The 17,468-nt window shown below is 44.2% G+C and overlaps 1 protein-coding gene across 1 annotated transcript in view; it reads right to left on the bottom strand.

Annotated features, from left to right (window-relative positions):
* LOC134540006 (uncharacterized) overlaps positions 1-17,468 on the bottom strand; it is a 64,286-nt gene that overhangs the window by 27,888 nt on the left and 18,930 nt on the right. Inside the window, exons 4-5 of the mRNA XM_063382424.1 lie at positions 8,405-8,543; positions 567-1,027 (exon numbers count right to left, since the gene is read on the bottom strand). Of these exons, the coding sequence (XP_063238494.1) occupies positions 567-1,027; positions 8,405-8,543 (600 nt within the window). The remainder of the gene's footprint in view (positions 1-566; positions 1,028-8,404; positions 8,544-17,468) is intronic.

Here is a 17,468-nt window from a genome sequence, read left to right as displayed (position 1 = left end):
GAAAATAAATGTTGCAAATATGAGCAAATTTTATCAAAGCCTACTAGATTAAATTTTCCAACTGCAAACTTATCATCTCTACGCATGTCTTAAAAATTAACTTGCTGGTAATAAATACGTACTTTTGAGTTCTTCTTGCAACGGGGAAGATTGATTCCAGATTTTTTTTTGGATGTAAGCTTCGCTATCAATCTCTATAACAGACAAAAAAAAAGGTGAACATGCAAGCGCTCATAAAACAAGCCTGAACGGTCTAAATCAGCTGTGTTTTCAAGGTTGTTTTTTGTATTTATTTACTCTCTCTTCAGTTTTTAGCCCAGTGTGTATCTGTGCTGCAATAATCTATCGACTAATTCCTTCCGCGGAATTTTCTGTGTGTGTATATTTAAAAAATTTTTTTCTAAATAAGTTGATTTGGCTTCTTTCTTTGTGTTTTGCATATTCAGCATTTTTTTTTGTCAATTATTGAGATGTAACCAGCAATGGCGTATGTCTCGCTGCGAGCGGTGCGAGCGGTGACCCCGGAAGCAGTTGTTCCCTCTACTAGGACAGAGTGCGTGACTCACCCTGCACTGGCGGTGGCGGCGGCTGGGGCGGCCTGGGGCGAGGGTAGTCTACGGCCCCCGGCGACTGTCCGTGAAGAGGCGGGGGCGGCGGTCTGTGGTGCGGGTAGTCCACGGCCCCCGGAGACTGTCCGTGAAGAGGCGGCGGGGGCGGCCTGGGGCGAGGGTAGCCCACCGCCCCCGGAGACTGTGAGTGCGGCGGCCGCCATGCGGGCCTCCAGCTGTGCGGCACCGGCTCGTAGCTGCCCCAGCCGCCGCCGTAGGGCCGTCTCTCCGGGGACTCGGCCCCCCAGCGGTCCAGCGAGCCGGCGGCCGGGCCCGCGCGGCACTCGGGCGAGCTGCCGCGGTCCCACTCGTAGTAGTCGTAGTCGGGGTCCGGGTACAGGTCGTAGCTGGCGTCCAGCTGTCCGCTGGGCGTGGCTCCAAGCTCGCACAGGCTGCGGCCGAAGCCCGCCGCGTCCAGCCTGCGACACGTCGCCACTTGCACGAGCGACAGCAACATAGGCGTGCCCAAACATTTCCATTGGGGGGGGGGGGGGGGGCCTGATAAATTTTTTAATCAGAAGCTGAATTCAGAATGTTAAATAGCCTAAATACATTCACTCATTGCCGTGTTTATATTTTTGTGCATTATCAAGTTAATATTTATATCCGTATAATTTTAAAAATCTTGAAAATATGTTGTTTTATTTTTCATAGACAATGTTTAAAGGGTACTTACACATTTTTCCCCCTCGAATTTTCCAATAGCTTGGTCCAGATCTACCCTTGAAATGAACTTCTTTTTAGTGAATGCAAACACAGCAATTCAGACAACAGAACAAACCTCTTAAATTTTTTTTTGCTTGGCCATTTTAAGGGACCAAGTGTTTTAAATAAACTAAGGCGGCTGTATTTCCAGAACGATAAAATGTTTAAAAATATTGTTAATTAGCACGCTCCAACACTGAAAAACAGTTTGAGTGTCACAGTGCCAGGAATATACGAATATTAACGAATGCATTAGAGAAAAAGCCGATCTGAGTGATTATATTAGGGGGGGCCATGGCCCACCTGCCCCCCCCCCCTCTGTAGGCACGCCTATGGACAGCAACCAGGGCCGCCGCGTCCACACAGGCGAACTAGGCGACCGCCCAGGGCGCCAAGTAGCTGGGGGCGGCGCAGCACGACACATAACAGCTCATATCATATGTTTAACGATTATTGAAACTAGATGAAAATGGATTTTTGTAACAGTTTGGAATGTTTATATTGATATAAGTAATTATTTAAAGTCCACGGTGACCTGTTTATGATTTGTAATAAGTAAAAAAGTTAAAAAAAAAAAACACAAATCTACTTACATTTGATTGTTGACAAAATCTTAGGCTTACGTGATGTATTTTGAGGCAAGGAAAATTTTTTTGGTGTGTCCGGTGGGAGGGGGAGGGGGATATTAAGGTTTTTCGCCTAGGGCGCCAATTTACCTTGCACCGGCCCTGGTTGGAGTCCCGTGGTCCGTCCATCCTGATTTTGATTTCTGTGTATCCCCGAAACCATTCCAGAAACGTACTATAGGATAACAGGCCATGACTGAATCTTTCTATTTAATTTTCCTGACGTGAAAAGTGGCATTCAGTGGCGGCGATAGATTTGGCAGGGACCTGGGCCATTAACGTTTTCAGGGCCCTAGTACTATAAGAGAGGGACCTTACCGGGGGCCTGGGGGTATGGCATGGCCCCCTAATGAAAGGGACAGGACAGTATTAAACATAAACTCTTTAAAACTGTTTTATCTTAACAAATTTAAAGTTATATCTGTAAACATTTGTCCTCGTGTTAGTTGTATTAATGCTAACGATCAAATTCCAGTGAAATCGCATCATTATATGAGGTAATAAAAATCTATGAAGGTTTTTTTTATCATACGAAATCATGACACCTCAATTCAAATCTAAATCTGCATTTTAAATTAGATGCAATTAAAAAAATTAAATTTTTTTTCCCTTTTCCCACCAGTGACCTTATCTTTCAGAGAAACTTGTCAAAGAGGACCGTAAGAAAGAAAATGGCCGTCGCGAGGTCCTGCCCTTGTCCGCCCTTGGAGACATCAGTATCTACAAAATAAAATAAAAAAATAAAAACTCGCTGTTTTTAAAGAGCCCAGTGGTGGATGCAGGACATTTTTCGAGGGGGGCAGTGGCGGATCCAGGATTTTGGTTTGGGAGGGGCTTGACCCAGCTGAGGCTAGGCTTTATCAAGGCAAACACTAAAACAATAGTGGACCCAAATGCTTTTGGAGGGGGCTTGAGCCCCTTAGCCCCCCCCCCTCCCTCTGGATCCGCTACTGGAGGGGGGGAGGAAGGGTGTAGTTTTAGAAATTGAGCATATGCATTAAAAAAAAAAAATACTATTGACACTTAACGCACGGACGTATGGGCCTACATAAGTAGTCATAGGCGACGTTTCTTCTCTCACAGTTGAAACTGCAAGAGTGAAAGTGTTGCGACACTTCACCTTGCTTCACCCAAAAAAAAAAAAAAAAAAAAAAAAACTCTCCCTCCATTTTGATGATTCTGCATCAGCAGAGCCGTTACAAGCCTGTACCTTTTTTTGTATTCGCTCTCCGGGCTTGCTCGCCTTTCCTAACCTCCCTTCCTCCTCTCATGTCCCCCCCCCCCCCCTACTGCGGATAGAGTAATCTTGAAGGGCCGTGACGCAAGACCGCAGTCGCGCCACGTCGCGTCGCCGGACCCCCAAGGTCGCGTCCGTCGCGCCCGTCGCGCGCGCGACATCCCCCGGTAGGCGGGGAGGAAGTGACATCGCGTCTCCTCCTCCGCCGAGCGCGACACTTTGCTTCCGGCCTGCAACTGCCATCTCGCGCGCAGCCATCAGCCGCCCGCCATTTGCTCGTCTCCCGTGCCTGGCGCGCCAAGATGGCGGCCGGCGAGGTGACGCAACCCCGCCTACCCCCCGGCCCGCCCCGGCTGACGGGAGGACGCCGGGCACGGAGTCACTCGACGCCAGAGATTAGAGAAGTTACAGATGGATAGGGGCATGCAGATTTCGGGACTAGATGCAAGTTAAAACACTGTAACACCGTCTGTGTTTCGTGATTGGGAGAGTTTCACCCAGGTACATATCGATTGTAACAACACCAATCACAGTGATTCAGTGCGGAAGTAAACGCGTCCTGAGTTGGCTCGGTCAAATAAGACAACGACTTCTCTCGCAGGCGGCTGCCAATCACAAGGAAGAAACCACAGGTGCGGGTACACCTTGTTGCAGTCTAATATGTGTTCAGATCTTTTCGCGAGAAATGCCTCTCCCTACAGATGGAGTATAAGCTCTGAGCACTGTTGGCCAGTTTGTTCACGTAAGAAGATGGCGGCCATTTGTTTATATAGTATATAGAATGTAGTTTACTACATACTCTTGTACACAGTCATTTTTCTCGAGTCAACAGTCTATGAGAAAATGCGATTTTCTCCATTGCACAATATGGCGGCGACCTGCTTCCCCCTTACGTCCCCTGGCTTCAGCAGAGATACCTACAAAATGTGTTTATTATCCATCTGTAACTTTATCTAATCTCTGCTCGTCGCAGGCGTTTAGCAAATACGAGATTCGATGTTCACCGAAGCATACCTACCAGCGGCGCGGGGTAGCTAAGGTGACTACCGCCCCTGGTCACACTTGAAAATGGCGCCCCCCTCATGAGGGGGGGGGGGGGGTAGGGTTCAGTAACCGTGAAACCGTCTCGGTGGCGCTTCCCCCCCCCCCCCCCCTGCTAAGGAACTTCCCGCTTGCTGCGACACTGATACCTATCCGGCTAAAATAAAACGATTTGTTTTTTTATAATGTATTTTTTTTTAATTAGCTTCATCACCTCAGTTATAGTAAGTCGAGGTAATTACAATAACTAACGTAAAGCCTACTCTGGTGCCAGGATAAAAAAAAATTACAACCTGTATATACCTACTGCAGAATAGTATAGGATTTTTCAAACACAGTGTTTCTGCTCAGGATCGATGTGCATGGAAAAGGGGTAGTATAGTGAGGGGGAAAAAAAGGTGGGGGGGAAGAATTCAAGGGATCGGTTAAGTTTCAAGATTTTTTTATGTGCGTGTTTATCTGAGTTTACCCTGATAGTAGAACGGAAATTAAAAGTTAATTGCTTACAGAACTCATTGGACACCTTACCAGTTACGTGATATGCGCAGACCACATTTGTAATGTTAACAATGTATGTATATATATATATATATATATATATATATAATATATTATTTGTGGGGGTTTGAGAAGTGGTATTTTACATGTTAAGAATGGGTTTATTAGTTAGTACCTTTCGTTGGTCTTTTTCTTCTTCGCTAGTTCTTGTCAGGGTAACTTCTGCTTGCTAGTTCTTATCATGGTGGCTTCTCATTTCTAGTTCTTATCATGGTAACTTAATGTTTGCTAGTTCTTATCATGGTAGCTTCTCATTACTAGTCCTTATCATGGTAGCTTCTGCTTGCTAGTTCTTATCATGGTGGCTTCTCATTTCTAGTTCTTATCATGCGGTAGCTTATCATTGTTATTTCTTATCATGGTAGCTTCTGCTTGCTAGTCCTTATCATGGTAGCTTCTGCTTGCTAGTTCTTATCATGGTAGCTTGTGTTGGCTAGTTCTTATCACGGTAGCTTGCAAAGCTCCGACTTCCTCGATGTGCGCTCGAGTTTGTCGACTTTCTCTCGGACGGTCCTAATCAGCATTCGTTGTATAACAAGCGAGGTCTGCTGTTTTCTCTGTTACGTGGAAACACGCGCGCTCTTCTTTTGGAGAGGGGGGGGGGGTATAGGTTGCTCCGTGGCCGTGCGCTCTAGGGCAACGATTCCATATTAAGAGGCCACTCCAGTGTTTCAGGGGCACTACGCAACCCGTGTTAACCTCATAAGATTCAATGCTATTTTCATTTTTGCTTATAACTAATTAACTAATATAGATTTCGAAATGATGCTTGCTTGATGTGTAAGACGATGCTCTTATCAAATCCCTTTCTTCAAAAACGTGCATAAACTATGGTTTTATACTAATCTTTACTAATATGCGTAAGTGTATTGTCTAGGGTTGAACCATAATTTATGCACGTTTTTGAATAAAGGGGCTTTGATAAGAGCATCGTTGTCTTACATATCAAGCAAGCATCATTTGGAAATCTATATTAGTTAATTAGTTATAAGCAAAATGAAAATAGCATTGAATCTTATGAGGTTAACGCGGGTTGCGTAGTGCCCCTGAAACACTGGAGTGGCCTCTTAAACAACCTTCTCACTGACCATCAGGGTACTTTTCATCCAGGGGGTAACGGTGGGGGGGTCGGTATTCTTCGCGAAAAAAAAAAAAAAAAACATCTGAACGCTCATTAGACTGCAGTAAGGTATATCCACGATCTGGGTAGATAACATGGCCGTTTAAAGAGGTGAAAAAAAATGTAAATAACTAAAAATTTATTAGTATGAAAACATTGTATGCGTCAAAATGAAATTATTTTTTATAACTATTTCATTATGTAAGGAATATTATTGTGATTCAAATTTATTTATGTTCAAAAAATTTAAAAAAAAATTAAAAATGCAAAAATATTATAAGTAAAACATATAGCTCCGGCACTGCGATGCATTATTTCATTTCAGGATTGATAAAAAAAAATTGAAAAGTTTGAGATAGCTCAGAACAAACATAAACTTTGAAAGTGTGACACGACTTTAAAAACATGTCTGAGGTTCTCTGTCCAAATATATTTAATGAAGATGACGGTCACTTGGGGGAAGCTTGTGAAATGGGAGGGAGCGAACGACAAAAAAGAGATACAGAAGGGGAGGGGGAAGCCTAAGATGTACATCAAGTTCTGTTCCTGCCCAAACACGCCCAAATATTCACCTTCGGCCAACCTCGGGTTTATATATATATTTACATTTCTCTGTTTATTTTAATGTAGCTATACTAACCTAACTTACCGTCCATACTTCCCCTCCCACTATATTGTTAAATAGAGCGCATACACACTATACACTCATCCACCGGGTGCGCTGTCTCACGCAGGGATCAGGGAAATATACAGGCTGAGCATAAGGTCCTAATCTAGACGAGAAGGGGGTGAAGCCAAAAGGGGAGAGGGATTTCAGTGCACTACACCAGGGGCGCAACAGGGGGGGGGGGGCAAGGGTATTTTGCCCCCCCCCCCCCTCTGAAACCTTGAAGTGGGGGCAAACGGGGGCAAATAAAGTGCTGTGTAATCAATTTTTAGATAATAAAACTGCTTAAATAGCACCATTTTCCACCTTGAAATACAAATTTTCCCGGGGGAGGACCCCCGGACCCCCCTCTTCAATAGGGGGGATCCATGATTCTTTATAAAAAGGTATATTCCCCCCCCCCCCCCTTTTGGGAATTTAGTTGTTGCGCTCCTGCACTACACGTACCAATATGGCGGCCGTTTGTTTACAAAAATATTGGAGATTAAATTACAGAAAAAATTATCAGTTCATCTCATTACATTTGTGTCATGAAGATTAATTTTTAACTTTTAATGTATATAAACGGTACTATTTTGACATATTTTTCTTCTGGACAGCTTAACTACAGTCGATAATAACAGCTGATACAAATACAAAAAAAAGGGGGGGGGGGGGGGGTTGTCTGTAAAGTTGGTTTACGGACGACAATTTTACGTGATAACGTCATAAGAAAACATTGATGAAAATTTGCACACTTTTTTTAATTTTAAAATATTATTTACAGACTTTTTTTTTTGCAAATTTAATTTAAATAATTTGTTTAAATATATAATCACGGACAATTAGTTAGAAAGCTCCTCCTTAACCCGTTTGATATTATAGAAGATTTTCTCGCACGGGGGGTTGGCCTGTTCTTGCAACGCTCGGGGCCCAGGCGGGACGTGACAAAATTTTTTCGTGCGTGCAGCTGGCGTTCATCGATTTAATAAGACTGTTATCGCGTCCAAAAAAAAAACTCCCGCCATATTGGTATGGGAAGATGTAGGGGAAGGCCGTGGTCACTACTGCATGATGCATATCGTCGGCTTACTTCTAAAACCTCGTAAAGTCCAGATATTCCCAGTTTTATATTCCGGATGTGTTTGGTGTATTTTTTTTTTCATTTTTTTCATAGTGCATACGCTGATAAAACATCGTAAGTCAACTCTACTTAGTCTCTATTCTATTCACAAATTATAAACCCTCGTAGGATCTTTGTCAGTCGAAACCGTGCTCCAAAAAGCTCATAAGTTCTCCTGTAAAAATTGACTGAAATGTAGTTACGAGCAGGGACGTCGGAACAGGGGGGGGCAGCAGGGGCGAGTCGCCCCCGTGCTATTATGCAGTGGGGGGGGGGGGGAGAGTAGAATTTCGCCCCCCTCCTTTTCCCAGAATAAATGTTTGGTCCTAGTATTATTTTTTCTCAACCAGCAGTTACAAACGTTGCATTGGTGATCACATTGATTAGAAAATCAAATGTATGATTGTCAATATACTGCAAAATGATTGCAAATTCCTAGATTAAATTGTACTACATCTACTGTCAGAGTAGTTTATTAATACATACTACCTCATCAAATTCTTGGAATGGTATATTTAATATTTTGATTCGGAAACTCATTAAATAGCGCAATTTTGCATTTAAAATTCCAAAATTTTTCCAGGAGAGGGCCCCCCCGGACCCCCCCGCTCTAGGACTGAGGTAAGTGTGATATACATCTTTTCGCCCCCCCCCCCCCCCAACTCATGAAAACGTCCCTGGTTGCGAGGTTTCGGAAGTAAGCCGACGACATGGCAGTGTGCGGCTGCGGCGGGGCGCACCTGAAGTTGAATCCCTCGCAGGTGAAGCGCCTCTCGCTGGAGCACTCCCGCTGGCAGTCCTGCACGGTGAGGGCTGGCAGCGACCTCCTCACTAGCCGCTCTGCCAGCCGCCTGCCCGCCGCCAGCCGCCGGTAGCACGCTGTGGACATCACTGCGTCAGTCACCGCCCACACCGTCCACACCGTCCACACCGTCCACACCGTCCACACATATACGCAGCGCTAAGATAAACTGTTTGGGTTTACCATACTCATGGGCGTCGCAAGGATATATATATTTTTTTTTTGGGGGGGGGGGGGGGACATCAATTGATTTAGTTGTTGAGGAATATCCATCCCCTGGAAAAGAAAAAGAAAAAAAGCGGGGGAAAATTTGGGGTTTGAAGGTGCAAAAAGGTGTATTTTAGGCATTTTTCTTTCCTAAATATTCTAATTATAGTTGGTTGCAATAGGCTATATAATTTATTTTTTATAAAAAATATTTGCAGAGAACAAATTTGTAAAAATACAGTTAACACATCTGAATTCGGTATCGGACCTGATTTTGATTTTGCACGAAGATCGAATTAAAAAGTGCTCACATTACCACCATTGGACTAAATGCCACATGCGCAACATATGGGTTGTATCACAGAAATCATATTTTTAATATAACTACGAAACTAAATATATTATTGGAGAGGGCGAAATTGAAGACTTTTATTATGGGGGGGGGGGGGGGGGCGGGCGTGTCCCCCCCCCCCCCCCCGGTTGCGACGCCCATGACCATACTCATGCTTTGTAAATGTGTACGCAGCTCTGAATTTTTGGTTAACTTGTGAAATTCGTTGGAGGTCAATTATATTTCTTTTTTTCTGTAAGGCGAAAGTGAACTCTAATAAATGTACAATATTTTCGGTTTCCCTCCAATGAAACATAAAACAAACATGGCCTCCCTCCAGGGGCGAGCCGGAAGTCGCTCGACCCAGGAGCCACCGCGGTTGCAATTGACGCGCGCGCCGCTTCCGGCGCGAGCGCGACCCTGGGGTTCCGTTCGCCGCGCAGAGAGGCTGCAACCGCGCGTCTTCGCGAAACCCTGTTCCGTTACCTCGCGCGCGAAAATCTGCATGCGGCAACGGGAACCATCTGCCGAGTACCGAGTGAAGTGGCGGACCCTGGTTAGTGGGAAGTGACATCCTGGCCACAACGATGTTCTATGGTTTCATATCCAAAATTTATCTTCGTTTAACCATTGTATAGAATTTAGGGAATGCCAAAATTTAATATTGACTCCCTGCTAGCAACAGTTTTTTCAGAGGCCCATATGTGTTTTTTTACTTTTCTGTAGGCTCTCCTCCGAAAAATTGGTAAAATTTACTCTTTCAAACAAACTTTTAAGGCAACTTTGGACTTCAATTTCGACGACTGTTTTGCTAATTTATCTTAAGAAACGTTGAAATTATTTTCCGATAAATTATCCTCGGGTCAGTTTTATAAATGCTTACGATCAAATTCCGTCGGAAATCTCGTAATTTTAGGTAGCAAAAAAAAAAAATATTTGATTTTTTTTTTCCTATTTCGAAATCATGAATTGAAATACAATTTTAATTTTACTTTTCCGATTAATGTCTAGAAAGTATTCTGAAAACACGTGTTTTAGCACTTTTCACTCTCTTAAAAATACATTTTAAAACAATGCGGAAACAACTACCCATGCACCCTCTGCATGTTATAAAATCCTATTCCTAACAGACAGGTTACCAACCGTTAGAGACCGGAAAAATTCGCGAATTCATTTTGCGATAGGCTAAAATACAAATAGTTATACCGCAGTGCTGCCTCTGCTATTGGCTCACAACTCACCTGGATGACTCCTCTGGGTCGATGAGGAACGCCCGACCAAAGCTGTATCGAATCACAGGCTGCTACGTTGGGACGTCTCCACAAGACAGCGGTCAATGAGCGGGTGGCATTTGACCGAGTGTACGCAGGACTATGGAGTTCATCCTGTGTGCCCGGGTGGGCGGGGACCCTTAACAAGTAGGCCCTAACAGCTAGTGCTCGCTCGGTGTCTAGCCACTGCGCTCTCTGTGCCTGGCCGTGGACCACCAATCAGCGAGGACGAGGCTGGCGACCGCTGTTGCCCACATTTCCCGCGCCGCCGCTCGCTATCTTCACCTCCTCGCCGTAATTACAGAGTTCCTTCCTCCTCCTCCTCCTTTATTATCCTCCCTCTTTCTCCCCATTAGCAGTGACCGTGCACACAGACACCTTATTGCGTCCAGGTGAGGCGGGGGCCTAGGCGTGTCTCAGGTTTAAAGCCTATACACCTTATCGCTAGGGACCTGCAAAATTCGCGGTTTTGATGACCTCCAGGATAGTCTACACGGTCCTCTGTACACTCGGGGCAAATAACGCCAGTTCGTTGGCTGCTGACTTGTGAGTCGTCTCAACTGGTTTGCCCCTGATTCGTTACTTCTTTGGTTGAGGGTTTCTCATTGGCCCAGAGTCGCCCAGACGAACAGTGAGCCAACATCAAGAGCAGCTGAAAGGTATATGTGTATGAATGTCAGACTATCGCTAAATGAATCTGCGAATTTTTCGGGTCTCTACTTATCGCTCTTGGTACAGACAATGTAATTGGCAGAGACCGGAACCATTCGCGGATTAATTTCACGACAGACTAAAATTTAAAATAATATACCTTTAAGCTGCTCTTGTTATTGGCTCCACTGTTCGTCTGGTCGACTCTGGGCCAACGAGAAACCCTCCAACCAAAGAAGTGACGAATCTCGGGCAAACACCAGTTGAGACGAGTCACAAGTCAGCAGCCAACGAACTGGCGTTATTTGCCCCGAGTGTACAGAGGACTGTGTAGACCATCCTGGAGGTTATCGAAATCCGCGAATTTTTCCAATCCCTAATCATTGGTAGCCGCCTGCAAGAGAAGCCATTGCCTTATTTGGCCGGGCCATTGTTGGTTCCTCACTGGATGTCTGTGATTGGTGCGCCGACAGTATACATGCTCCTGAAATAAACCCAGCCAACCACGGAACACTGACAATGCTACACAGTTTTAACACACAGCTAGCCTGGAAGTCTTTTCGCAAAAAGAACATCGCTTCAGGAGAAATAGAAAAAAAATATGTTCTTCTTAATTGTTATCATTTCCACAGTTCGTAATGTTAACAGTGCACAAAATATTTCCTTGGAAACCAGTTGCTAAGGAATAGTTTGTAATGTTATCAGAAAAAAAAATAATATTGTAAATTTATACAACACAGTGCTATGGTTATTTAGGCATAGTTGAAATACGTTTTCAAAAATACTGCTTAAAATTTCATTTTGCCTAAGAAAATTGGCGCATGATTTTAAAATCTGTTTTATGTCTTATATAAACATAAATATTTTTTAAACGATGGAAAAGATGATTTAATATTCAAAATTTGGACCTTTATTTTGTTTTATCATGATTACAAATGCGCGTAGGTACCGGGGGTAGATACACAAAAGTTTGAACCTAGTGTTCGTGCTAACAATTTTGTTTTTGCAGCGATACAGTTTCTTACAAACTTCCGTAATTTTACATGATTATTTCAGTTCCATTACGAAAAAAAAAAATTGGTTGTCTGTAAAGTCGGTTTACGGACGATAGTTTGACGTGACGTCATAACAAAACATTGATGAAATGATTGCATACTTTTATGAATAAAATTGAATCATTTTTATTGAATTATCACTATTTGTATGGATAAAAAGAAGGAATGAAATGAAATCTACAATTTAATTGATAAATTTATTTTTATTTGCACTCATTAATTCAAATATGTTTATTACTTTAACGAAGAGATTATTTTAAGTATATAACTTTTATACATGTTTGCTATTTAACTTCTTCCAATCTGTGTTATTCTGTTAAGGATAGGACGATGATAGGAAAAGTAGGAAACGAATGGGTGTGTTTCAAGTTTAATGTGCCCCGAAAAAGTCAAATCGATGGTTGTTCCAATCGAGTGGAAGAGAGATAGATGCGGCGCAAGCGTACAATGAGCGTAACGGGACACAGCGTAACGGGACAATGTGCGTTACGGGACACTTTTTCGTGCGTGCAGCCGGCGTTCATCGATTTATTAGACGTTGTCACGTCAAAAACTAATAATTGCAGTATATGTACGAGCTCTGCGCCAGACTCGAGGTCGTACCACGGAGTCTACTCGGAGTGGGTCTCTTGTCCAGAGGAGAAGCGATCCGTCTAATCTATCAGTCACGTGACACCCAGCCAATCAGACGGCCCGAAATATTCCAACCGTCCGTCTGTCAAAAAACCTTGCCCAAGCTTTAACTTTCAACGGACGAACAGTTAAAAAAAAAAAAAAAATACTTTCGTTTTTTGCTAAGCTGCTTCCGTATTTAAAATTATCTACTTGACCGTGAACACTTTTTTTTTTTTTTTTTAAGTTTGATTTTTGAAACGGAAATCGTCCCAGACACAAAAAGTAATTTAGTAATGCGCGGTAACACATTTAAATAAATTTTTTTTTTTTTTAGAGTTTGTTTAATCACTTATATGTGCTTTGGCGTTTATAATCGCAGGGACTAGTAAACCTTCACATGAGAAGTTTCTCCGGGAACACAAGCCTTAAAAGTTGTTGGCAGCGTCCGAGTGGAATTTCTCCGGGAATAATTAATAGATAGAGACCGGAAAATGCTGAAATGCAAATAAATGCACCTTTTATGCAACTCCTGCTATTGGTTCACTGCTAACCTGGAGGGACTGCGGGCCAACTATAGACCCTCAGTCGAAGCAGTATCGAATCACGAGTCTCCCAGTTGAGACGCCTCACGAGTCAGCAGCCCGAGTATGCACAGGATCGTGGAGTATATCCCGAAGGTCGTTGAATACGCGAATTTTTCCGGGCTCTACTCATGGCTAGGGACCTGAAAAATTCGCGGTTTCGATGACCTCCAGGATAGTGCACACAGTCCTCTGTACACTCGGGCAAATAACGCCAGTTCGTTGGCTGCTGACTTGTGAGTCGTCTCAACTGGTGTTTGCCCCGTGATTCGTCCACTTATTTTGGTTGAGGGTTTCTCATTGGCCCAGAGTCGCCCAGACGAACAGTGAGCCAATAGCGAGAGCAGCTTAAAGGTATACGTGTGTGAATTTCAGACTATCGCGAGTTGAATCTGCGATTTTTTTCCGGTCACTAACTATTAACAGAGCCACGGAATTTTTACGCGCATTCATTAAGTCGCAAGCTAGAATGCAAACCTCCACACTGTCGCACTGTGTTCATGATCGGACCGCAGTTATCTGGACACGCCCCCTCTACGACCGTGAGCCAACGATGTCCAGCTAGGAGAGAAGTAAGCGAATCAGGTAGTGCCAAATAACAAGGATAAAACTGTTCTCGCTGAGAAATCAACCAATGGGTAGGGACCAGAAAAATTCGCGGGTTCAATGACCTGCAGGACGATCTCCACAGTTCTACGTACACTCGGTCAGATGCCAACCACTCATTGGCTGCTGTATTGCGAGACGTCCCAACGTACCAGCCTGTGATTCGATAAAGCTTTGGTCGGGTGTTTCCCATTGGCCCAGAGTCATCCAGGTGAGTTGTGAGCCAATAGCAGAGGCAGCACTGAGGTATAACTATTTGAATTTTAGCCTATCGCGAAATGAACCCGCGAATTTTTCCGGTCCCTACCAATGCTGGGATAGTAAACATGGGGTCGAGCACACCTATAACTTTGAATTCTATCCTGAGGCCAGAGGAATCCGCGAAATTCCGGGACACTAACTATTAATAGATGTCGGCAAGCGTCCCGAGGCGGGAAAACAACAGCAACGCAAGGACGGGCGTGGTGGCTGTACCTGGGGGCGTCCTCCACGATGATGAGTGCGGCGGCGCAGAGCGCCAGCAGACAGGGCACGGCGACCAGGGGCGTCATGGCGCCGGCGCGGCAGACGACAGACTGAGTGGCGTCCCCCGCGTATAGCGGCGCACCCCCGCCACCCCCACCCCTCCCACAATCCCACACCCCCCCTCCCCCGCCCCCAACGACGCGGGGGAAAGTGCTTCTGCAGCGCTCGCAACGTTTCGAAAAAAAAACATATATATTATTTCTTTCAAATTAAACATACATACGGCCATGCATATTTCGCGAAAAGATTCAGACACTAGTTATGAGTAGAGACATGCAAAATTCGCGGATTCATTTCGCGATAGGCTAGCATCAAAACAACTATACCTTCGTACCGCTTCTGCGATTGGCCCACATTTTATCCGGGGAACTGTGAGCCAATGGGAAACACTAAACCAAGAAAGTGCCAAATTACGGACAGCCTAGTTGAGACGTCTAACGCGTCAGTAGCCATGAACAGGTGTCATTTCCGCGAGTATTTAAAGGACTGTGGAGTCTATACTAGAGGTCAATGAATCCGCGAATTTTGCAGGTCTCTAGTTATGAGTTTAAAAACACTTGTATCACCTGTCTGTGTTTCGTGATTGGGTGAGTTTTAATCAGGTACATGTCGATCGATACGACACCAATCGCAGTAGTTCAGTGCGGAAGCAAACGCGTCCTGAGTGGCTCGGTCAAAAAAAAAAAAAAAAAAGGCAAGGACTTCTCATCGCAGACGGTCGCCAATCACTAGGAAGAAACCTCTGGTGCAATCTAATAGGCGTTCAGATTTATTCGCGAAAAATGCCTGCCCCTAACAATTACTAGAGAACGGAGAAGTGACGAATCTCGGGGCAAACACCAGTTGAGACGACTCACAAGTCAGCAGCCAACGAACTGGCGTTATTTGCCCCGAGTGTACAGAGGACCGTGTAGACTATCCTGGAGGTCAGCGAGGTCAGCGTTTCTGACACCTGTTTACATATTTCTAACCTTAAAAAAAATGACTAAACTTCCATACAAACATTCATACCATATTTAACATTCTTATAGGATGAATTTTCACACTGCTCAACTACGTTATACAAGGAACTTTTATGCAACATTTCATGCTTCAAGACCCACCGGTCAGCCAGCGTTAGAGTTTCATTAAGTAGATCTCTCCTGAAGTTTTTGACGTGACAACGTCTAATAAATCTATGAACGCCGGCTGCACGCACGAAAAAGGATGACTCATTGTCCCGTTACGCACATTGTTCCGTTACGCTGTGTCCCGTTACGCTCGTTGTACGCTTGCGCCGCAACAACGCATGGAACAACCATCGATTTGACTTTTTCGAGGCACATTAAACTTGAAACACTCCCATTCGTTCCCTACTTTTCCTGTCATCGTCCTATCCTTAACAGAATAACACAGATTGGAAGAAGTTAAATAGCAAACATGTATAAAAGTTATAGTTAAAATAATCTCTTCGTTAAGTAATCAACATATTTGAATTAATGAGGTGCAAATAAAAGTAAATTTATCAATTAAATTGTAGATTTCATTTCACTCCTTCTTTGTATCCATACAAAATAGTGATAATTCAATAAAAACGATTCCATTTTTATTCATAAAAGTATGCAATCATTTCATCAATGTTTTGTTATGACGTCACGTTAAACTATCGTTCGTAAACCGACTTTACAGACAACCAATTTTTTTTTTTGCAGTTGTTTATTCACCGGATGTTCATTGAAAGTTATTTTCGAAGTGTTAAATGTTACCAAACGTTCGCAGTTGTGAATACTTACGTACTTAATTTTTTTGTGTTACCCGCTTTTACTAGGGGACAGGCAATTTTTCGCGAAAAAATCTGAACGCCTATTAGATTGCACCAGAGGTTTCTTCCTTGTGATTTGCGACCGCCTGCGAGAGAAGTCGTTGCCTTTTTTTTTTTTTTTGACCGAGCCACTCAGGACGCGCTTGCTTCCGCACTGAATCACTGTGATTGGTGTTGCAACAGTAGACATGTATCTGAAAGAACCTGACCCAATCACGAGACACAGACGATGCTACAGTGTTTCAACTTCCAGCTACTCTCGGAATTTTTCCGCGAAAAAATGCATGGCCCCCCCCACATTTCGATTACGGGTTCTGGACCCAGGATCGGAGACGCTGCCCCCCCCCCCCCCCCTTATTTTCCAGTCACGTGCTACATTATAATTGCATGGTTATCTCTTACCTACACTCTTTTTTAGAATCTTATCTAACCTGAAAATATGGGGTGTAAAATTATGGTTAATATTTTATAAGTCCAAACAAAGCTTTATTTATAATTAGAGACCTGCAAAATTCGTGGTGTTTCGATGGCCTTCAGGATAGACTGCACATACCCCTGTACACTCGGGGCAAATAACGGCAAGTTGTCTGGCTGCCGACTTGTGAGTCGTCTCAGCTGGTTTGTCTGCGATTCTCGATCGTTCTTTGGTTGCAGGGTTTATAACTGGTTGAGATTCGTCCAGATGAACAGTGAGCCAATAGCAAAATTATCTTAAGAGGTACACGTGTTTGAATTCTAGCCTATCACCGAATGAAATCCGCGAATTTTGCAGGTCTCTATTTATGATATATTCAATATGTTTTCCTAGTTTGTAAAAAAAAAAATTATGATAGTTAAACATTTCAAAATAAACAGGGCTGGACCCTGGACCCAGGGGTACACCCAGGGTCGCAACTAGGGGGGGGGGGGGGCAAGCGGGGCATACGCCCTGGGCGCAAAGCTGTGTGGGGGCGCCGAAATCGCTTGCATTGTAATTCCTTCCTACTACAACTGGTAACTGATGAAAAGTTTTTTAACTTGCATGCCAGGAATATCTAATCTGATTTACAATATAACGTCTCAACATAGCACCATTTTTTTTTCCGTGGGAGGGCCTCCGGACCCCCCCGCTTTATTGATGTGGTATGTGCATAAAAGAGGGGGGGGGGGGGGGCGGCGCATGAATCCATTCATGCCCCGGGTGCCAGAGACTCTAGTTGCGGCCCTGGGTCCACCCAGCCCCACCCTTGTGGGGGGGGGGGGGGGTCATGCCCTAGCTGTTAGATATTCTTTGTCCGTCGCGAAGGGGACCCTGAGCTAAACTGCGCTGTCTCGCGGTGTGGTTGCAGGAAGATACCGTCGAAGAGAAGCAGTGTCACC

This window comes from Bacillus rossius, chromosome 16, assembly GCF_032445375.1.
Source record: "Bacillus rossius redtenbacheri isolate Brsri chromosome 16, Brsri_v3, whole genome shotgun sequence".
Taxonomy (NCBI): Eukaryota; Metazoa; Arthropoda; class Insecta; order Phasmatodea; family Bacillidae; genus Bacillus; species Bacillus rossius.
This window is presented reverse-complemented; position numbering and strand designations above follow the sequence as displayed.